The 24,563-nt window shown below is 46.0% G+C and overlaps 1 protein-coding gene across 1 annotated transcript in view; it reads right to left on the bottom strand.

Moving 5' to 3' along the window:
* TMEM163 (transmembrane protein 163) overlaps positions 1-24,563 on the bottom strand; it is a 279,198-nt gene that overhangs the window by 6,000 nt on the left and 248,635 nt on the right. Inside the window, exon 6 of the mRNA XM_069577763.1 lies at positions 4,811-4,922. Coding sequence (XP_069433864.1) covers positions 4,811-4,922 — 112 coding nt within the window. The remainder of the gene's footprint in view (positions 1-4,810; positions 4,923-24,563) is intronic.

The raw sequence follows: 24,563 nt of genomic DNA, 5'->3' as shown, positions 1-24,563 counted from the left end.
CTCTAGATAACGAGGAAGTGGACTCTGCTTCCCTTCTGTCTCTGTTCTCCACACAGCTCATGGAGCTGATGCCCCTCCAGCCTTCTGCCACCTCACGCGAAGCTGGGTGCCGGCCGAGTCTTTCCCAGCTCCTTGCATGTAGGGCACCTGGAGCTTCCTCCCTCTCTGCCCTGCCCCTGGTTTCGGCCTCTGCACATCACACCCTCCATCCTGCCTCCAGTCTCCCCAAGTAGGGGGACAGCAGGTCCACTCTGAGAACGGCAGGGTCATATTTCCCTCCTGTCTTCTGACACATGGAGATCGTCAGTGTTTCCCCTCTCCCATCATAAGAGGCTGGCATTCACCCCCTTGCCTCTGGCTGTCCCTTGGTTCCTCCTATTCTTTTTATTAATAACAAATGGAATCAGACCCTAGATGGCGCTAGTGGTAAAGAACCCACCTGCCAATGTGGGAAATGCTGGAGACAAGTTTGATCCCTGGGTCGGGAAGATCCCCCAGAGAAGGGCATGCAACCCACTCGAATATTCTTGCCTGGAGAACTCCACGGACAAAGGAGCCTGGAGGGCTACGGTCCACAGGGTCACAAAGAGTCGGACATGACTGAAGCGACTTAACACACAAGCACGCACAGAATCAAAAAAGTCTCTGGAGCCCACATCTTCTCACAGAGGGCCACACAGAGCATCCGCAGAAGCCGTTACTCTGTGCAGGGGCTACCTGGGCTGGAATTGACCTCTCAAGCAACCTCAAAGTTGGGGGAGTTCTGTGTTGAGGGGTGGCCGGGGAAAGGCAGAGACAGGAAGAAGATGGCTGCGGCCCTCGCAGACTAGAATCCTACACCCCACTTTCTCCACCTTCATTGTGGGCACAGTGGCCCTGGAGCCCTCGGCCAGCCCGCTGGAGCTCAGAAAGTGTAGAGAGTGAGGTTCCCCTAGACGGCCACTAGATGTCCACTCGCTCCACCAAATCACCAGGCTCAGCCAGCCCAGGACAGTGCAAGGACCCACCAGCCCCTACAGCGGGTGGAACTTTGACCTTGTTCACCCATCCCCTCCAGGAGCATCTGACCTTCTCCACCCACCTTTGGTTACGGCTCATTTCAGCGGCACCTCTTGTGAGCCTGGCGGAAACACTGGAACCAGCACACCGAACCAGGGGACAATTCTGTATCTGCCCTTCCACATCCTTCAGGATTCTAGAGCCTTCCCAGTTACAGCCATTCCTCATGAAGGACCCTAACCTCACAGCCCCAACCCACAGACCTCCCAGTTTACCAAAGCAGCCCACAAGGTCCCATCAGTCCCTCACCTCCGGGGCCCTGCCCTCACCTCCTATGGGGCCCCACCCCGAACTCCCATGCCCACAAGCTCGTTCCCATGTTCCCTGTCAAAAGGCAAGGGTGGGATGATTTGAGAGAATAGCATTAAAACATGTACATTATCATATGTGAAATAGATCGCCAGTCCAGGTTCAATGCATGAGACAGGGTGCTCAGGGCTGGTGCACTGGGATCACCCCAAGGGATGGGGAACACATGTACACCCATGGCTGACTCATGTCAATGTGTGGCAAAAACCACTACAATATTGTAAAGTAATTAGCCTACAATTAAAATAAATAAATTAAAAAAAAAAAAACACACCAGAGCAGCTGCAAAAAGTAAATGCTGTCATCACCTCGGAAGACATAAGAACATCTGAGGCGATCTTGATTAGAGGCTCTAACAGTCTGGCTTTAATGACTAGATAAGCATCTATATAATTAAGCACATATTGATTTTATGCAGAAAATTCTCATTCACAGTTATTCATGTACTTGAAAACCACCACAGGCTCTGGGCAGAGTCAGCCCAGGCCCCTCATCTCAGAGAGGCTTCCAGCTGTCCTGCGGGCAGCTCTGGAGCCAGAACCCTGGGCCCTCAAGGGTTCAGAACTCCCCCCAGGGACCTTGCCACAATCTTCCTCTGTCTGATTTGTAGTATTAACTTCCTGCACAAAATCATTTTGTCTTAAATAATACAAAGCCAGCTTCAGCCTAGTCCTGATAGCGATGATCGCACGCTATCACATCACTAAATACCCAAAGCAAGAAAACCCAGTTAGACACGATTTCCTGCACAGCATGGGGAAGCCTGGAATCCACCTGCACCCTGCTGCCCCTCTTTCCCTGGAGATATGCTTCCTGACTGTAAGAACAGGACCCAGGGACACCGAATCTGGTGGAGTCAGCCTGGCCTAGTACACACACGGCCCCACCCATTTCACACATAACTCCAGCTTGGGAAGCAGCTGCCTCACCAGGTGACAAGTGAGACCTGCCTGGCCTTTCCGCAACAGAAGCAATTTGCTGGACTTGCTTCCTTCTTGGAGAGAAAGCACTTGGCCTGCTCCCCTGCCCTGGGCCAAGTCAACAGGAAGGGCAGGCTGGCCTCCTGAACCCTAGCCTGCCCCCGACCTCCCCAAGTAAGGACATAATTACAGATTGTTCTGCTAATCAATGAATGAAGAAAATCAGGATCCCAGACAATGCAATTAGCAGGAGGCTGTAATTACTGCTGCATATTTTGCTGATACGCCCACTAAGTGAGGGATTGCAGAGTGTGCCAAGTCTCCCCCCACCCCCAGGCCACGAGGCTCATGCGACGGGCTTGGGGTGGGAGTGCTGCCTCCACGCTTTGCAGCAGCCTTGCTCTGTCTCTCCTCAGCCTCCACGGCCTGTCTGTCCCTGAGCTCTGCCCATTTTATAAACATCACCGACATTTCCTCAGTTCCCCCACATCCCACCTCTCTGCCCTCACCTTCTGAGGCCACCACCCTCTGGGATCCCCAGAGACCTCTCCCTACCAGAAGTTTCTCTGCTCTGTTCTCCACCTTGTTGGCCAGAAGGATCATTTAGAAACATCCACCATGTCACCCCCTCATCTGTTTAAATATTTAACAAAACATCCAAAAATCCCGCACTTGACCTGGCATATCGAATGGTCCACCCTTTCCCACTTGGCAAGGCCCCTCACCCTGTGACCCTTCCTCACAACAGCCCCCCAATCCCCTCCCTAGGCCACAGGCTCCCTCCCACCTCGGTTCCCTCTCCCTGAGGAGTGCCTGTCTCCGCTTTGCCTGTTTGTGGGACAATTTTCCCTTAAACTATTCACTCCTCCTTGTAATGACCCCTTCCTGAGGGTTCAGGAGGCAGATGGGAAGACCATTTATGTGTTTGGATGGTTCTGTAGGTGAAAACTATGGACTCTGGAGTCACTTCGTTAGAAAACACATGCTTATCATCAGGGGCTTCTCTTAAAATGTTAAGGAAGACCGCCTGTCATGGGAGAGGTCCCACTATTCTGAGAAGAAACGGGTCAAGCTTCAGGATCATGGGTGTGGAGGGGACAGGGCCTCCTGCCTGGCAGCTGCGGGGCATGGTCTGACTGCTGGGGCCTCCAGTTCAGCATCTCAGCTGTAGTCAACTGAACAGAGAAAGTGCTGATGCTGTGTCAGCACAGAGGCTCTGTGACTTTAGGCTGTAATGTAGGACAGACTTACAGGAATAATGCAGGCCTTCCCAGGTGGCACTAGTGGTAAAGAACACGCCTGCCCATGCAGGAGACGTAAGACACATGGGTTCAATCCCTGGGTAGCGAAGAACCCTTGGAGAAGGAAATGGCAACCCACTCCACTATGCTTGCCTGGACAATTCCATGGATAGAGGAGTTGGCTACAGCCCACAGGGTCGCAAAAAGTCGGACATGACTGAGTGACTTAGCATGTACGCTGTGTTGACCAGTACAGCCTCCCCCCAGGCCTGCCTTCCCATCCTTCATGTTAAGGAACTGCAGCTGCCCACATATGTTTGCATCCCCATATTTTACATAGGCGGGAACTCTGAGAGTCTAAGGAGCAGGGAGTGGTTCTTTAACAATAAATCATGGGAATTCCCTGGTGGACCATGGTTAGGATTCAGTGCTCTCACTGCCAGGGACCTGGGTTCAATCCCTGATCAGGTAACTAAGATGCCACACGCCTCGTGGTATGGCTAAGGGGGGAAAAAATCTTACGATCTCTGCTCTATTTTGTGCAGGTACAGCCACCAGCCCACCAGCTAGGACCCTGTGACCTCTCACCCCAGGGCACAGGGGCGCACGTCTCTACTCCCGACCCTCAGAAACTTCACACGTTCTGGGATAAAGAGAAAGAAAACAGCCGGGAGGCTGTGTTCATCACATTTCTAGTTTACATGCCAGCACCAGTGTGCAAAAACTGAAACGTGCTTTTCCTACTTCCACACACCCTTCTCCATCTGCCCAAACGCCACACAGGAGGCTCCTCCTGACCCACACGACACAGAGGGGCACGCTGACCTGGTTCGGGTCTTGAGCAAAGTACACGTGGCTCATTTCCCCAGCAAAGCCCTGGTCACTGCTACCTGAACTCCCAGGTAAGGGGGAAATGGGTGTGGAACACGCACCAGACCTTCGTAGAATCCAGGGAATATGCTTACTTTTTATTTGCAGTGATGCACAATAAACAAGACTCTGGGAAGCCCTTTGTGCTCTATGATTAGGAGGCAAGCCCTGAGTTACCCTGTTAGGAGGTCCGGGTGGAGGTGCTTTAGGATGAGCGTATTCAGTTCCCAGGCGCAAAACATCTGCCCTGATAGGGAACCCTGAGAATCATGAAACAGCCTGGGGAAGGGAGAACAGTGGGGAACAGATTCCAAGCTGTTCTGCAAGATGAGCAGCTGAAAGTGACCCAAACAGCACCTTCCCTCACTGTGAGCTCAGCCCCCGGAGGCCAGGCACACTGGCCTTACTCACCATCTGTTATGAGTGCTCTGCTGGTCAGAACCTTCCCCAGCATGAACTTCAGCACAGCCAGGATGCTGCATAGGATCCCACTTAAAATGGAGACGCTGAACAGGAAATCATCCTAGAAGAGGAAGTTCCAGATTTCAATGGTTCAGCTCATGCCAGAGCAGATCATCGGCAAACCACTGGCCTTTGCTCCCAGAATTTACAGTTGAGTATGCTGCCACTCGGCTTCCCCAGTGGCTCAGCAGTAAAGAGTCCGCACGCCAATGCAGGAGATGCGGGTTTGATCCCTGGGTGGGGAAGATCCCCTGGAGGAGGGCATGGCAACTCACTCCAGTATTCTTGCCTGGGAAATCCCGTGGACAGCGGAGCTTGGTGGGCCACAGTCCACGAGGTGGCAGAATCACTCAGTGACTGAAGAACAGATGCTGCCACCAGGTGGGAGTATATTGCTTGCTTTCATACCTGTTACCTGTGTCACCAGAAACTGAAAAGGAGGATCAGAAACACATGATCCAGATTTATATTTCTTTAGAAACATCAGAAACCCATTACATTTTCTTTTCCTGTAGGAGATTTCCCTTCCCACTATTCCGCCAAAATGGTTGGCAATCATTGATCAATCACGGAGTTGGTCAAAGTGCTAACAATAGTAACTTCTATGTAGAGTTTTCCAAGGATAAGTCAAAAAGCAGCTGATTGCAAAGTTTGGAACAAGTAAGCAGACCAGCGGCTTGAGAACAGGGCCAACTGAACTTGCCACAGGGTCAGTTATGGCTGATCAATATGGCTACTTCTAGCCGTATTCTTTCCTTAACTTCACAGAAGCCACTGGAAGTTCAAATATAGCTTTCAAGGTGGGACAAGGCATCTAAAAATCTAGTTTGCTGTTGATGTTATCTTAGCACTTCCTCTAAGTTGTTAGCTCACCTTTGGAAGCAAGTGAGTGAGTCGCATGCCAAAGCGAGTAGCACTGTGTCTACTGCCTGACAGCAGGGCCCATGGAAGCTCTCAGCTTAGGGCTCCCAGGCACCACTCCCATGAGACACAGCCTCCAGATCCCCCAACATGGAAAGGCACTGCCAGCACAAATCTGATGAACAGCATATGTGCTCAAAGAATGGGTTTCCTAAGTGCCGCAGTGCTAAAGAATCTGCCTGCCAATGCAGGAGAAGCAGGAGATGCGAGTTCAATCCCTGGGACAGAAAGATCCCTGGAGAAGGAAATAGCAACCCACTCCAGTATTCTTGCCTGGAAAATCCCATGGACAGCGGAGCCTGGCGAGCTATAGTGCATGGGATCACAAAGAGTTGGACACGACTCAGCATGCACACACACATACTCAAAGAACAGAATTCCTTAAGCATTTTATTATTTAAATAACCAAGTAATAGAAAGCTAGGAAGACAGCCTGCTTCCCCAGGTTCAAACCTGAGTAAAGTGATTTGAAAGATCACCTCTCTAGAAAGAGGGTATCTGCAAAGCACCTCCTCCACAACACTCATCAGTGGTGGTTGGCTTTAACACATGTCCACAAATCCTTCAATGCGTCCCCGCAACAGGCACAGCCTAATCCCCTGGTCCTTTGCATGTCAGCTCAACTCATGACTCGAATCTAACAGGATACAGAAAAGAGGAAAAACAAGTTTGGCCAGAAAGTTCATTTGGGTTTTTCCATAACATTTCAAAGAGAAACCCAAACAAGCTTCTTGGCCAACCCAAACATAACTTTATAGGGTAGAAACCAGGTGAGTGAGCAAGGTGAGCATGTCCAGACACAATGATACTGCTACACATGCCTCCTGATAGGATGGGACGTGAGAAGGACACCTCTGGGTGTCCTACCCCAAATCCATAACCTCAGCTGAATTGTGAAAAAACATAAACAGCACTGAGGATGGTCTATAAAACACCTGAGTACTACTTTTCATACATGTCAAGATCATGAAAGACAAGGAACCACCGAGAAACTGTCACAGGTTGGAGGCTAAGGGGATGTGAGGATAAAACGCCACAGAAACAGAAAAGGTCATTAGCAGGAAATCTGGGGAAATCAGCGCAGAGGCTGGCGTTCTGTTAACAGTGTTGTCATCTCATAGCGTTTTTCCCAGGTGGCTCAGTGGCAAAGGACACACCTGCCAATGGAGGAGACGTGAGTCGGTTCCCTGGTTTGGGAAGATCCCCTGGAGAAGTAAATGCAATCCCACTCCAGTACTCTTGCCTGGGGAATCCCATGGACAGAGGAACCTGGCGGGATACAGTCCACAGGGTCGCAAAGAGTTGGACACGACTTAGTGGCTGAACATCATCATCATCGTAGTGTGAGTAAAGGCACCTTGGTTATCTGCATGAGATGTTAACGTTAAGGGAGGCTGGAGGAAGGGCATACGGGACCTCTCTGTAACGTCTTTGTAAGCGAAGTGAAAGTCACTCAGTTGTGTCCAGCTCTTTGCGACCCCATGAACTATATAGTCCATGGAATTCTCCACGCCAGAATACTGGAGTGGGTAGCCTATCCCTTCTCCAGAGGATCTTCCCAAACCAGGAACTGAACCAGGGTCTCCTGTATTGCAGGTGGATTCTTTACCAACTGAGCTATCAGGGAAACCCTGTCTTTGTAACTGATGCATAAATCTAACACTATCCCAAATTTTGCAGTTTAGAATAGTCACTGTATTAAAGTTTCAGTTCCTCAAAAGATCAGTAAGGACTATGCCAAACCTGGCCTCTTGGCAGATCCCAAGTCCCTGCTGTGCATGAGGTTACATAACAGGGGGATAGGGGTGGTGTTGGGGAAGGATCCCCCCCCACTCCCCAAATCAAAGCTTTCTTCATGTGGGAACTCAGTCTAACTATGCAAGATGGTAGCAATAACTAGAACCAGACGTGGAACAGCAGACTAGTTCAAAATTGGGAAAGGAGTACATCAAGGCTGTATAATGTCATCCTGTTTAACTTCTATGCAGAGTACATCATGAGAAATGCCTGGCTGGATGAAGCTCAAGCTAGAATCAAGACTCCTGGGAGAAATATCAATAACCACTCTAATGACAGAAAGGAAGAGGAACTAAAGAGCCTCCTGATGAAGGTGAAAGAAGAGAGTGAAAAAGCTGAGTTAAAATTCAACTTTCAATAAACGAAGATCATGGCATCCAGTCCCATCACTTCTTAGCAAATAGATGGGGAAACAATGACAAACTTTATTTTCTTGGGCTCCAAAATCACTGTGGACCCAGAGTGCAGCCATGAAATTAAAAGACATTTGCTCCTTGGAAGAAAATCTATGACAAGCCTAGACAGTGTATTAAAAAGCAGAGACACCACTTTGCCAACAAAAGTCTATAGAGACGAAGCTATGGTTTTCCAGTAGTCATGTAGAGATGTGAGAGTTGGACCATAATGAAGGCTGAGCACCAAAGAACTGGTGCTTTTGAACTATGTTGCTGGAGAAGACTCTTGAGAGTCCTTTGGACAGGAAGGAAATCAAACCAGTCAATCCTAAAGGAAATCAACCCTGAATATTCATTGGAAGGACTGATGCTGAAGCTGAAGCTCCAATATTTTGGCTATCTGATGTGAAGAGATGACTCATTAAAAAAAAAAAAAAAAGAAAACCCTTATGCTGGGAAAGACTGAGGGCAAGAGGAGAAGGGGGTGACAGAGGATAAGATGGTTGGATGGCATCACTGATTCAATGGACATGAGTTTGAGCAAACTCTGGGAGATGGTGAAGGACAGTGAAGCCTGGTGTGCTGAGGTCCATGGGGTCGCAAAGAGTGGGACACAACTGAGCAACTGAACAACAACAATGCATAAGAAAAAATGCAAATATGATAAGGAATCACATACAAACACAGACCCACATGAAGACAGGATTCAAAAAGCCTAAACTGGGAGATTGAGACAGTCAATTAAATATGGTGAGACCCCAGATTGAAGAGCTAAATTCTCACTGTGCTCACCCCCTGCCTGAAACCTTTCTAGCTCCACTCAATCTGCCCACAAAACCCTCATCCCTACCTTTTCAGAGATAGAGAAAGACTGTGTTCACCCCATCTAAGCCCCAGGGAGCTGGGATTTAGGGTACCCCTCCCACCCCCAGATGCATCTCGAGAAGAGCAGTGGGCTTTGCTGGTCCTCCCCTGGTTCTGCTCACCTGGGGAGCTCACTGCTGAATGCAGGCTTGGCTGACAAAGGACCATGAGGCACCAGCAGATCTTTGCTCAAACTAGACTCCACTTCTCACTGGGGAAACAAACTGAGGCTCTCAGATCTCAATTTTCTCTTCCACAAAGAGCAGTGTCATACCCACAGCCCCTGGCAGGCAGCTGGTATGCAGTTAAATGTAGTAATTGTTGTTAGAGGCACAAGATGCATTATCCACAAGCTAACTTATCTCACCAAACAGCCACATTAGGTGCTAATGGTGAGCCCCAGACACAGCATGGTAAGTACTCCTATACAGGAAACACAAGGAATTCATTACCTAGAGAAAACCACACTCGGTGCAATGTAAAGAAGCATAAGCGAAACTGTGGTTGGTATCCGTGGTGACTTAACAAGGGTGAAGGAGCGCTCAGGACCTACCCTTTACCCTGGAGAAGCTTTCCATGGACTGGAATACTGGAGGAATAGGGCAGGGGGTTCCTGATGTAATAAAGTAGAAGCATCATATGATAATTAAAGGCACCCAAGCAGAAGGCTCACTTAATAACTGTATGACTCTGGGCAAGTCACCAAACCTCCCTCCCTGTAAGCACTTGTAAAATGCAAAAAAAAAAAAAAAAAAAAAAGATCTACCACCCCTGGTGGCTGTGTAGTATGTCCACAAGGGTCAGCTAGAGCTACGTTTCCCAGAATCCCCTTGTTAGGTGTTTCCAAGCCACACTCGGCCAGCAGAGACATCTGCGGGAGATCTGGAAAGTGGAGGTGATGCGGCGGTCCCTTGTCCCTGAAGACAGCTGCGGGGCACATCTTGCTGACCCACTGGCTCCTCTTAGTGGAGGGAGAAGGGCCACACCAGGCCCTCAGCTCTGCCAGCTCCCCTGGCTCCCCTCCTCCAGCCTCTGAGTCCTGGGCCAGGTGCTCAGTGTGTGGTTTCATGCCAAAAGCTTCTTCTGCAGATCAGATCACCCGTGTCCTTGAGGCTGAGACCCTGAGACTCAGATGCAGCTCTTTCAGGGTCTCTGGCAGTCCTGCTCTGCTCCTCTCTTGTTGGGGAGCCCCGCTAACTTCAGGCCCAGACTCTGAAGCAGGAGCCTCCTGCCATTCTGAAACAAAGCCCCATTCAGACCAGTTAAGAGTAGTTCTGCTTCCCTGCTTAAGCTTCACATATTACCTCAAAAGGATATTCCAAAGTGCTCCAACAGGGCCTGGCACAGAATAAATGATATATTTAAAAGTGCAGAAGCCAAGGTGCCAAACTCGGGGTTTTCATGTCTGTGGATTATTCCCACCAACCAGTCTGCTCCCAGCTCTGAAAGAACATCTGCCTTCCTCAAGTCTGGGAAAACAGAGACTGGGGCCACCTCAAAGCTTCATCAAGAGCTACAAGGCTTTGCCCACCATAGCTGCACTGATCTACTTCAGACAAAATTAACTTCGTAGCCAGTCTCATGGAGGACTGGACTGGCACAGACCTGCCAATGTCCTCACCCCAAACCAGCTTTCAACATCCTAGAAGTCTACTGGGAGTCTCCCAGCCAGAGCCCACCTGGGTCTTCTCTCTTCCCCCAGCCTCCATATCTATGGTTAGCACGAGCATAATGTCACAGAGAAGTAGTCATCCGTCTGCTCAAGACATCAGTCCCTCCTACAGACCTTTGTGTCCTCCCCATGTGAGAGCCCTAACTTCACTGTGATAGAATCTAGAGATGGAAATGAGGGAGGTGATTAGAAGTAGATCAGATCATGAGGATGGGGCCCTCATGGTGGTATTAGTGTCCTTATAACAAGAAGAAAAAAATCCCTCTCTCTCTCTTGTTCTCTCCACCTACACACATTGAAGAAAGGCCAGGTGAGGTAACAGTGAAAAGGCAACTATTTGGAATCCAAGGAGCAATCCCTCACCAGATACTGACCCTGCTGGCAACTTAATCTCAGAGTTCCAGTCTCCAGAAGCATGAGAAATAAATTCCATAAGAAATAAAAGCCACCAAGTTCCTAGCATTTTGTTATGTCATCCTGAGTTAAGGTGATTCTGACTGTAACCTTCCCGAGAGTCGGGAAGCCAGATGAGACACGGCTGGTACATAAGGTAAATGCTACATAAGGAAGAGAAGTTGCAAACCCGAGCAGGTATGCACCGCTGATGGCTTCTCTCCAAGTGCAGCCGCGCCCGTCATGTCCCACTCAATCCTCACTGCCCAGACAGGCATCTGAAAGGTGGAGAGACAGATGCACAGCAGTGAGACGACCTGCCCAAGGTCACTCAGCTGGAAGCAGGACCTGGCTGTGTTCCCCGCTGTAAACCTCACCAAGCTGCCTCGACCACGGCCGCCTAAGCATCTCTCACAGTGCTGACTGTGGACCCTGCACAAACAGGGGGACAGGCATTCCCTCATTAGGCACTCTGTCTCCACTGCTGCAGTGCTGGCTGACTGTGGTTTCTCACAGTTGGGTCATCACTAAATGGTTAGAAATTAGTGAAAAAAGGTTCCAGACAACTAGCCACTCACTCAGAAGCTGAGGGTAAATGTATATTAAAGGTGAAAGCGACATAAGTCATGTTCATTCTGGTAAGTTTCTTTATGACCTCGTAGTGGTGAAGGGCTTTATAACCATCTCAAAGGCATAAAAATTGATATATTTGACTACATGGAAAATTGAAACATATGCAGAAGATAAATTATACATGCTTGGAAAAAAATGTTATCACAAAGGGTTAGTCTCCCTAATCTAGAAATCCAAAAGAAGACCAAGAAACTAATAGAAAATGGGCAAAAGACAAGCACAAAAATTAAGCAAATGTTAAACATATGAAAGATGCTTAAACACACTAATGAAAGAAACAAAAATTAAACCAAGATACCGTTTTTCCTCTCATCAAAAGAATTAAAAACTTCTATTCCTTGAAAGACACTATTAAAATAATTAAGGAAAGCCACAGATTGGGGGAAAATTTGCAAACACATTTGTTAAAGGACTTGAGCATGCACAACTCAATAAGAAGAAAACAGATGACTCAATTTTTTTTAATGAGTAAAAGCTTTGAACAAACACTTCACCAAGAAGATACATGACTAGCAAATAAGCAGATGAAAAGACAGCCAACATCATTAGTCAACAGGGAAATGTAAATCAGGACCACTATGAGATATTGCTACATACATATTAGAATTAGTAAAACTAGAGAAAGAACATCAATTGTGGTACAATTTGCAATAACAAGAACTCTCCTGGACTGTGAATAAGAATATAAAATGGTATAGCCACTTTGCAAAAGAGATTGGCCAGTCCTTATAAAGTTAAATATAGACTTACCATATATTAATATTAATCACTCAGGCATGTCTGACTCTTTGCAACACAATGGACTATAGCTCGCCAGGCTCCTCTGTCCATGGAATTCTCTAGGTAAGAATACTAGAGTGGGTTGCCATTTCCTTTCCCAGGGGACTGTCCAGACCAGGGATTGAACCCAGGTCTCCCACACTGCAGGCAGTTTCTTTACTGTCTGAGCCACCAGGGAAGCCCATAGGACCCAACAATTCTGCTCACTGGTATTTATCCAAGAGAAAAAAAAAAGCCTAAGTCCACACAAAAATCTGCACACCACTGTTCTTAGCTACCATGTTCATAGCATCCAAAAACTGGAAACAGCTTAAATGCTCAACAAGCGATGGATAAACAAACTGTGGATACACAGATATCTGTTTGATGGATAAATTGCCAGGCAATGGAATACTAGTCAGCAATGAAAAAGGACTAGTGGTGCATTCAGTAAGAACACAGCTGCACTTGACAAGCAAATGCTGCATGAAAGAAAGCAGACATGAGAGAGTCAACAGGTCATGATTCATTGCTACTACATTCTAGAAAAGGAAAACCATGCTGGAAGCTAGAGCAGTAGCTGGGAAGAGGAATTAATTGATGACCGCAAAAGTATGTGACGGCACTTATTGGAGTGACAAAAATATTCTCTATCTTCATTATGGTGGTAGTTCTGTAATTATAAACATCTGTCAAAACCCATCAAAATATATGAGCGGTAGTTTACTGTATGCACACTGCATCTCAATAAAACTAATTTTTTTTTTTAAAAAAAAAAGCAATTTAGCTCAGGGATCCTGAGGTGATTACTAGTATTTACGCAATTCAGCATATGCACATTATTATAAAGGACATAATGTTCACTGTCAGGACAGAGATCTAATCTAATCAAATAAAGATTAGATTAGAGGCTTGAGAGGTCAGTGGTGGAATATGTACCCAGATGGACTGCCTTTGAGTCTCATGAATTTCTTGCACTGATGTGTTTCTACCATCTGGGTGAGTAAATTTCCTTTTATAGACTCATCTTGAGTGTTTTCTCCTCTATTAAGCATTTCTTGACAATGTTTCCACTCCATGAGCCCCTGGAACCATGTTCTCCCAGGTCCTATGACCCCTCCTTCCTTCACTGTCCCCCTCTCCTGTGAGCTCACTGTGTGGAGAGGTCCTTTCTCATCCACCCCAGGAGCTATACCCATTGCAAAAAAAAAAAAAAATCTGTGCTGTGAACTACTATGCTGCAGAGAGAGACACCAAAATCATAATCAACAAAGTCTTTTACAAGCAGTTTTAATGGAAGCTGCAGAAGCATTTATCCACATAGCTGTCATCCTGACCCTCCATGGAAGTAAGGAACATAAGCTTAAAAATCTAAGTGGTAAATGCTTGCCTGGGTTGGTGGGGGTGGGGAGAGGAGAGGGTTAAGCTGGCTGATTTCCTCATGATTAAATGAGATGCTGGAATGTACCTCGGAGTGGGAAGTAACACCACCCCAGTTCCTGAGCACCAACTGTGACTCTGGACTGTTGGACAGAGGACATCAGTGAGGGCAAGCCTGAAATTCTGCGACATCAGAAGAATCCTGGTTTGACAGACACTCATGGCCTCACTCACACTCGAAGATGCCAGATATGAGCTGGGTCTGCAGCCAGGGATGTGGGACACGAGGACTTGACAGTGGCTGCCACACCAGGCCCGCCCCACCACCCCATGGCCTACCCCAGAACTGCAGAGTGCCTCCTGCCTGTCTGAGCAATCACCCACGATTCCCAACCCAAACTTCAGACCAGCCTAGGAGAAGGCACCCCCTCCTCAGCCTGTCCTCCTCAAGGCCTCTACCTTCCAGAGAGCATGTGATAATGGCCAGTCCATCTGAGGGGCATGTCTTTTATAAGAGCCAGTAATGCCTTTACTCTGTAATGGTCTAACTTTGTTGATCCCCCAATGGAAAAAGAAACAGCTTTACTCAGTGGGATGAATCATTTAGAGAAGAATTCCAAAAACCTGATAGACCCCTGCAGTATGAAAAACTCTTCACCACAAACCCTGATTTACACCACTAATCCTGTCTCAGCCAAGAGATCAGGCCGTAGAGATCATGCTCCTTCCCCAGCAGCCCCTCTCCAGCACCCCCCACACCAGCCAGCATCACCACCACCAGCCCCCCAACTCTGGCCTACCACCAGATAAGGGAGGGCATGCTGTTTGTATAAATATGAAGTGGTCTAAAAAATACAGAGCACTGGAGTCGGAAAAGTATGGGTCATATAGCCCATGCTTCAGGAGGGGAAACAGGCTTGGGAAGAGCAGGTGGCTCCCCAAAGACAGCAGAGGCTCTCACCTACTCTTTGCCTCCTTCTCAGCAGCCTGGCATCACCAACCCCTTCCAGTTCTTTAAGTCTAGGCTAGAATATAGCAACAGGGCTAATTTTAAGATTCAAAAGCAATCAGGGCAGAGCTGATAAAAGCTGATCTGGGGAAGATCTTTGTGCTGACGTGTGACTTGCACACTATCTCAGGAGACTGTGGTCAGCCAGATCTGGGTCTTGGTCAGCTTTTTCCGGAAAGACACAGGGTCCTTGCACTGCCCGCCACACATAGCCTGCTGACCTGGTAGATAAGCATACTGACAACCTGATGGATGTTGATAGCATGATGGTCTTTTCTAGCTCATCTCAGTGAAATCAAACCAAATTAAACCCATTGGACAAAGCTGACCCCTCCGCCCTCACCTTTATCACTTGCTCCTTCTCTCACCCAGCTCCCGCCACTTCAGCTTCCTCTCTGCTCCTCAAACACACTGAGTGTGCTCCTGCCTCAGGACTTTTGCACATGCTGTTTCTACTCACTCCCCTACTTCTGTCATATCACAGCTCACATATCACCTTCTTGGTGAGATTGTTGTCTAGTCACTAAGTCATGTCCAACTCTCTTGCGACCCCATGGACTCCAGCACATCAGGCTTCCCTCTCCTTCACCATCTCCCTGAGTTTGCTCAAATTCATGTCCATTGAGTCAGTGATGCCACCCAACCATCTTATCCTCTGTTGCCCCCTTCTCCTCTTGCCCTCAGTCTTTCCCAGCATAAGGGATTTTTCCTAATGAGTCGGCTCTTCACATCAGATAGCCAAAATATTGGAGCTTCAGCTTCAGCATCAGTCCTTCCAATGAATATTCAGGGTTGATTTCCTTTAGGATTGACTGGTTTGATTTCCTTGCTGTCCAAGGGACTCTCAAGAGTCTCAGTTCCAAAGCATCAATTTTTCAACACTCAGCCTGCTTTATAGTTCAACTTGCACATCTGTACATGACTAATGGAAAAACCACAGGTTTGACTAGACAGCCCTTTGTTGGAATAGTGATGTCTCTGCTTCTTAATACACTGTGCAGATTTGTTACAGCCTTTCTTCCAAGGAGCAAGCCTCTTTTAATTTCGTGGCCAGTCACCGCCCGCAGTGATTTTGGAGCCCAGGAAAATAAAATCAGTCACTGTTTCCACTTTTTCACCTCTATTTGCCATGAAGTGATGGGACTAAAAGCCATGATCTTCATTTTTTAAATGCTGAGTTTTAAGTCAGCTTTTTCACTTTCTTCTTTCACCTTCATCAAGAAGCTCTTTAGTTCCTCTTTGCTTTCTGATGGTCCCTGACTAATAATCCTTCCCTATATTCTAACCTGATTTTTCTGATAGCGCTTTTCACATTTAAACACATATTGACTATTTAAATTTAAAGTTAATATAACTGAGACTTCCCTAGTGGTCCAGTGGTTAAGAATCCACTTGCCAATGCAGGGGACATGGGTTAGATCCCTCGTCTGGGAAGATCCCGCATGCCTCGGGACAACAAAGCCTGAGCATCACAACTAGAGAGTCTCTGAGCCACGGTGAAAGTTCCCCCAACAGGGAACAAAGATCCGGCATGCCACAACTAAGACTGAAGAAAGCCAAATAAATAAATACTTTTTTAAAGAGTCACTGGGTCAGTTACAGCATACAGCATACTGTAACTGACACACTGTTACAGCAGCCAGAATGGCAAGGGCCCCCACCCTCATCGGCCCACCAATATCCTATACATCAACAGGGAAGTGGGGGTGTGCATCAACACCTGAAAATCCAACTCATCTGACAGATTCACATCATCACATGAAGCGGACCATCCTTGTCTCTGGCTGGCCAGCCGCCAGCAGCAGTCTCTAACACTGTAACACTGAGTTTCTCTGTTCCCCCCTGCCACCCCCCACATTTTCCCATACAGTCTCATCTCAAAGCATTTGACTCCTGGCATTGCTCACAGAAGAACATTTGGCAGCACTGACATTTTTCTCTGCAGTGCCACTTGTCACCTCCTATATTCAGTTTATGCCTTATCATAGGTGACACTATTAGCTGCAATGCCAGGTCACAGGGAGCTGTGGCCACTAACACCAACCAGAGGTCACGTCTGGAAATTCAGACTGCCTATTCCCCCGGAGACCAACACTCTCCCTTTTCATAAGCTGTGTGACAGCTGGGGGTGGGGGAGAGTGTGGAGAGTGTGGAGTCTCACTTGCTATGTCTGAAAAAAAAAAAAAGTGTCCTTTGCTTTCCTAATGAGGACAAATTTCAAACCCTCCTGACACTACATGTGTTCTAGAATTACCCAGGGAAATGCGAGCGCTGGCTGAATAAGAAATGTGTATCGATTTATGGCCCCAGGTGAAATTAAAAGTCACTCTCATCCCTAGATCTTTTCATTGCCCCCTTCCCCGCCCCACCCCAGCCGATGAGAGAAGACGGCAGATGTGGAGGAAACGACACCAAGCACGAGCCTGCAATTTCCCCTGGTTATTAAATTATATTGACAAATTGCCACAGAGTCACATTAAATGACTTCACAATTTTTAAATTAGCATCAAGCCATTCTGATGTTGGGAGGGTAGAGAGTTGGTGTTTAGATAACCAGGTTAGCAGCCAGGAGGTTCTGCAGAGAGTGGATGTCGGGGTCGCTGGCAAGCTTACAGGACAGACTGGGAGCTGGAGTCCTGGCAGTTCCTGGCTGCACTGGCCAACCTGACCGTGGAGTCCCTGCAAAGGCTTGGGAAGGACGCAGATGTCTGGCTCTATGGGCATCATGAAACTGAGTTTGGCAGGGTCACAGGATGGACAGGCAGCATTGACTGAGGCACCATGACTGCCTCACACTCCCGGACGCAGCCTGGCTTCTGTTAAGCGAAGCATCTGACTGTCTGATTGTCATTTTCTTTTTTTTCTTGTCTTTCTTTTTTAGGGGGGGGGGCCACACCTTGTGGCTTGAGGGATCTTAGTTTCCTGACTAGGGATTGAACCTGGGTCCACAGTAGTGAAAGCCGAAGTCTTAATAACCACTGGACTGCCGGGGAATTCCCTGATTGTTCTTTTCTGATTCAAGATAGGAGCACAAGGCTCACTGGGGAACAAGCACTCTAATCCCTGGACAAAGCCACAGAATCTGAGATGAGCCATCCTACGGGGCTCACAATCTTCCTGCCCATCATCACCAGGTATTTTAATAACTCTGGGGTTCCCTAAAACCAGGACCAAGTTAACATCCCCTCAGCTAAACCCTCAGGACAGAGGCACTGCCACCCTTGAAAAGCTCTGTTCTGCAAAAGGAAGCAGAATCTGCTGGCTGACTGCTTTTGCTCCCTTTGTTAGTATGAATACCATGCCAATAATGTCACATCAACACTCCAGGATCAGACTAGAGAGTTCCTTAAATAACAGTCATATAAAAAAGGAAAAGTGAAGCTGCTCAGTTATGTCCAACTCTTTGCAACCCCATGGCCTGTAGCCTACCAGGCTCCTCCATCCATGGGATTTTCCAAGCAGGGGCACTGGAGTGGGTTGCCATTTCCTTCTCCAGAGGATCTTCCTGACCCAGGTATCGATTTCGGGTCTCCCACATTGCAAGCCGATGCTTTACCCTTTGAGTCATATAAGCACATATTATTATCAATGCCCATTAGAGGCAATGCTCTTTTCCTAAGGCTTAATAAGTTACTTTATTTTAAATCATCAGAAGATACCTGCTCAGTTGAAACTATGGCCTCCAAACTGAAAGGTTAAATTCATGCTCCTATGATCAGTTCACACAGCTAGTCAATTACATTGATAGTATTCAAACTCCTATCTATCCAATCGAAAATCTATCACCCTTCACCTGAAGGAATGGCCCTGGATCTCAAGTTTGGCTAAATAAAAGCTGAGTTCACAATGCTGATAGGACTGCTTCATATATTTGAAAATGCCTAAAAAATCAGAAGAGATTCCAGTTAAAGATGGTGGATTGAAAACACATACTCAGCTTTTGTGGCCACTAAATGGTAGCACAGGAGTTTCTTCTCTTTTTAAGGGATGAACCCACAAGGACCAAGCAAACAGGAGAAGGGATAACAGAAGAATGGTAGCTGCCTTAGAGGTGCAGGGAATGGTGCACTCTAGCACAGAGGGGGCGGTCGAGAAACAAGATGTCAGAACTCCCAGAGGCTCAAAAATCAAAGCTGCTCACTAGGCACTCCTGGGAACGGCGTGAGAGGCCTGAGACTAAGAGCAGGAGGATTCACTGACTAGGTCCTTCAGAGGCCCACACCCCTCCCCCACTTCCCAGAGGGTGATGACATTGCTCCCTAGCAGGAGAGAAAGCGCATTCACTGCAGAGAGCAAGATAAAGGGTCTCTGCACTGGGCTCACCAGGCTCAGCTGAAGGACGGATTACCACACAGAAAAGACAGAGTTGAGGGAGTGTACCTACTGCCTTGGGAAGTTGACTAGCCCACGAGAACAGAGAAAATGACTTTAGGAACATAAGATAAAATACATAACAGATCATAAAGGAAATCAATTAACAGACATTTAATAAAATATTTTAAAAACCTGTGGTTTGATAGATTTCCCAGGTGGTGCTGGTGGTAAAGAATCTGCTTGCCAATGCAGGTAGATGTAAGCAGAGACAGGGTCGATCCCTGGGTTGGGGAGATTCCCTTGGAGGAGGGCATGGCAGCCCACTCAAGTATTCTTCCCTGGAGAATCCCATGGACAGAGGAGCCTGGTGGGCTACAGTCCATAGCGTCACAAAGAGTCAGACACGACTAAAGCAACTTAACGTGTACCCACAGCCAGATGACACGTGAAACTGACCATGGCGATGGGTAACACACTCTCATCAGAGAGTTACCCCAAGAGCAGCTATTGGGCGGATCAGCCGCTAAAGAACCTGAGCTGTTCCTCACACTTAAGCGTGCTGGGGCTACATCAGAAGGGCTTACTAGGCACAGTTTCCACGGCAGAGGGTAGCCAGAAATCTGAAAGTTTAACACCTAAAAGATACAATGTGGAAAAGAGCCATGCAGAACACCTTTCCAAGCAAACAGACTTTGCTTGCTCCTTACATGAACGAATGTTTGTCTCTCCCATAGTTTGGAAAAAGAAAAATAATATGCCAACAGCAAAACCTAAAAAGGAAAAGAAGCAAACATGAAACTCACTAAATCACCCCGCAAAAGTGAGCCTGAACAAAATAAAGATGAGAGCGTAACGAACTAGAAAGCAAATCAACTGGATCTACATAATCAAAAGCAGATTTTATTTTAAAGGCAAAACTTTTGGCAAGCTAGCTTCAGAGACAAAAAGAGCATCAAAAAACACAAGCAATAAGAGGGTACAGAAGTACTGATGAATTAGAGACCTTTAAATTATATGAGAATAATACAAACAACTTTAAGGCAGTAAATTTGAAGGCCTAGATAAAATGGGCAATTTTCTACAAAAAACAAATTTTGAAAAATGTTCCAAAAACAAAAAATATAAAATATTTGAGATGGTGAGAAATAAGCCTCAATAATAACAATAATGATGATGCTGATAATAGAAGCCACAAACACCTATCATTAAGACTGTTTCTATGTCTATTAACTGAATTAAGTCTTACAATGATATGAAAGAGACACTAATGTTTATTTTACAGATGAGAAAACTGGAACCAGAGGTAAGGTAAGTGGTTCCAGGGCCACTAATTTATGAGGGCAGCCTGGCCCCGGAGTTTACCATCTTAACAGATGACATCCTTCACTGTCTCTCCAAAGGGCAGCAGCCCCAGTTTTGCAGATCAGCTCGACTAAAACCTAAAGGAACAAGTAATTCCTACATTATAATCAGTACTCCAGAGCACAGAAAATGAAGAAAAGTTTACTCAATTCATTATATGTGACACACAAGGACAGGAGCTTTACACCAATGTCACTTATGAGCACAGATGCAAAATTCCTAAATGAAATAGTAAGTGGAAACCAGCAATAGACTAAAATGATAAGAATATCTGACCAAGCAGTATTCACTTGAAAGTGCAAGGATGCCTTAATATTAGAATACTAATTAAAATATGAACATGTTAAAGAAAAGAAACATCTCAGAGTACACAGAAAAGATACTCAAAATTCCACATTTCTTTGTGATTTAAAAAACAAACAAACAAATCTTTTGCAAATAAGAAGTGTAGCCATTGCTCAGAAATCAGCAGCAAATCATTCAATATTGTACTAAAGATTGGCTAATAAACAACATAAGACAAAAAGAGAAATATTAGAATCGGAAAGAAAAAATAAACTGTCATATGATATAGCCAAAATAATCAACTGAAAAGCGAAACTAATTTTAAAAATCAGCAAGGTTACAGGATAATGAAATCACTATTCAAATATCATTACCTCTTTAATGCAGTAATAATTTAGAAAAGGAAATAAATATAAAGCAGCAAAACTTACAAACTATAAAGGTATAGCCCTAGCAAAAAGGTCTAAGGTCCTCATGGAGATGGATGAAATGGAGGAGAGTTAGTTAAATAGCTAAAAAAAGAAAATTTCTCTCAAAATTAATGAATTGAATGCAACTCACAATACTCCAAAAGGATTTTTCATCCCACTTGTCAAAATGACTTCAAAATTCATATGGAGTATTACAAATGCAACATTAGTCAAAACCTCTTCGAAAACCCTAGAAGAGAGGGTGACTGAATGTTAAGACTTACTGTAATTACAGAAATTCTAAAAGTATGGCACTAGAACAGAATGAACTGAAGGATCCACTGAACCTCAAGAATGAAATTCAAAGCCAGCCACACACCCATGGGAATGTGTCATATGATGGATATGGTGTTTGAAATGCTATTGGGAAAGCAGTGTAATCATCTCAGATGGGGGCAGGGTGAATCAACAAAATTGAATATCTAACGCATACCAAACACAAAAATAAACTCTAGATAAACTAAAGGCCCAATTTTAAAGTCTAATTTCTTACATATATTAAAAGAAAATAAGGTAAAGATATCTTTACAGCATCCGGGCAGTAATGTATTTTTCTTTCTAAACCAAAATGTAAGCTTTATTACCATTAAGGATGATGTTGGAGAACATGGCTTAGACATGTGCCAAACTGGTTTCCAAATCTGAGCTCTATTAATTATTCAGACAAGAAAAGCACAGGTCTTCAGTAAAGCATACACCTGCAACGCAGGAGATGCGAGTTCAATCCCAGGTCAGAAAGATCCCCTGGAGAAGGAAACGGCAACCCACTCCGATATTCTTGCCTGGGAAATCCCACGGACAGAGGAGCTTGATGGGCTACAGTCCATCGGTGGCAGAGTTGGACACACTGAGCACACGTGCATTCAGGTGCAGGAAGAGCCTCTGCATCAAATGAGCAAAGGTTAAGAGAACTTGTGCTGTCCACAGAACTGCAGGTCTCAAACAGAGACAAACAACATAAGACACCGATCAGTGTATTCTCCCTAATACACCGATCAGATAAGAAAGCCACTTCTTCCCTGGGGTAGAGACGGGCCAAAATTGTTTTAAAAGAATATTCGTTCATATAAATGGAAGGAGCAGGAATGAGGAATAACTGTTTACCCTAATAAAACCTAATGCAGACTCTCAGGTCCTATTATTGGAGGATTATGCATAAACTGAAGGATGGATTTATTCATTCATTCACAGTCACACATTATTATTATCTAATTCACAGGAGTAAAAGCATTCTTAACCCCCTACCTTCTCCAGCAAAACACAACCAGCACAATCCCACAAAGGAAAAGACTGGTAAATTTCATGACACTTAAGCAAGATGAGGGCAAGGGGTTACTTCTAAAATTGTATACAACTGCAACTTGTATACAACAAGACTGGTACACAGAACATATAAATAACTCCTAAGAAGGAATAAGAAAAAGACAACAACAGAAAAATGGGCAAAGTAGCAGTTTATAAAAGAGGAAACAGAAAATATACTTTTTAATGTATCGTTGATTTCACCAATAATCAAGGGAAAGCAGACTAAAATGAGATATCATTTTTCTCATTAGACTGGAAAACTGGCACGTTTGAAGGTTATCAAACACAGTGACAACTGAGAATGTAAACTGGTGCAGCCACACTCAAGGGCAAATTGGCAGTACCTATTAAAACACACACACATCCTCTACCATCCAAAAATTCCTCTCCAAAATACTGTTCTCAAGAAACACCATCTGGAACCGATTTGCAGGGCAGGAATATAAATGCAGACTTAAGAGAATGGACAGGTGGACACGGTGGGGAGGGGAGGGCGGGATGAATGGGGAGACCAGCACCAGCGCGTGCACACTCAGCTCAGCTCAGCCCGTGTGTGACACAGATGCCAGTGCGGAGCTGCTGCACGGGCACAGCCGGCTCAGCTCGGCGCTCTGTGACGGCCTAGAGGGGCAGGCTAGTGTCTTTGGATGGGCGAGTAGGAGGGAGATTCAAGAAGGAGGGGATATACATACTGACAGCTGATTTACTATGGTGTATGGCAGAAACCAACATAACATTGTAAAGCAATTATACTCTCTAATTTTTTTTTTGAAAGATACAAATGAACTTACAACACAGAAACAGAGTTACAGATATATTATGGAAGGTAAATTTATGGTTACCAGCGGGTAACAGTGGGAGAGGAATAAATTGGGAATTGGGATTGACATATACACATTACTACATATAAAACATAACCAATAAGGCCCTCCTGTGGAGCACAGGGAACTCTACTCAACACACTGTAATGATCTATATGCGGAAAGAATCTAAAAGTGAGTTGGACATAAGTATATGTATAACTGATATATGTATACGTATAACTGATTCACTTTGCTGTACACCTGAAATTAACACAACATTGTAGATCAACTACACTTTAATAAAAAAAAATTTTTAAGGAAAAGAAAAAACAACCACCACCTGCCCACACTACATAGTACCACGACAAGGTTCATTATAACAGCTTTGATATAGTGACAAAGCTGGAAATTACCCAGTGTCCACCAATGGAAGAGAGGTTCATGAATATATATGATGGGCAATTAGCATCATCAACGGTCTAAAGGAGCCAGAGATATGGAGTGCCTCACCCTTGTATCACCTCTTCACATGCATCTCTAGCACCACAGCACAGGAAACTCTAGGATATAAATGGATGGCGGGGGCAGGGGTTTGAGACAAGCCAGCTTTGCAAGCAGAGTTTCTTTCACAGAGATCAGTAAGTGTCCAGAGCAAGGTCCCAGGTAATCTCTGCTTGGATTTCCTTGAGAGATAAGCTCCTCTTAGTTACAACCTTTTGCTACATGTGGCTCTAGCCTGTTGCCTGGTAGGGACAATAGCCTCATGCATGCAGCCCATTTACTGAGTTTCTGCTACATGCAAGGCTAAGTCATCAAAGAGCTGACAGTCTTCTTAGGGAGAAAAGCAGACAGGAAATTACACTATAGTGTGCCCGGCAATCAACAGGAGGTGTCACGGGAGCAGGGCGCCTATACTGGAGTGGGGTGGTATTTGGATAATGCCAAATGGAGATGGGGGAGGGTTAGGCAAAGCAGAAGGAGAGCAGGCAGAGCCTAGTGCAACACGGTCACCAGCAGAAGGGGGACCGTGGATGACCACAGCTCTCCACAGTGAGAGCCTTAACTCAGCTGCTTCCTCTTGTAACAGTCTCTGCACACAGCCTCCCTCTGTGAACAGCCACTGTACAGAAACAAAGGAGAAAGTCCAGGGTCCCTCCTATAGCAGCTGACCTTCATGAGCGCCCACAGTCAGCTCAGTTCTCATGCTTTATCTCTGTTCAGAAAGTTCTTTAAATGTCCTATATTGAGTCTATGGAGGCTCAGATGATCAGAGAGCCCACTTTCAACCAGATTATTTAATAATTTATACCCAATGTGCCCAAACTATTGAGCTGCCCAAG

Source organism: Ovis canadensis, chromosome 2, assembly GCF_042477335.2.
Source record: "Ovis canadensis isolate MfBH-ARS-UI-01 breed Bighorn chromosome 2, ARS-UI_OviCan_v2, whole genome shotgun sequence".
In the NCBI taxonomy this organism is placed as follows: Eukaryota; Metazoa; Chordata; class Mammalia; order Artiodactyla; family Bovidae; genus Ovis; species Ovis canadensis.
The sequence above is the reverse complement of the archived record's forward strand: the minus strand, read 5'-3'. Positions and strand labels throughout refer to the sequence as shown.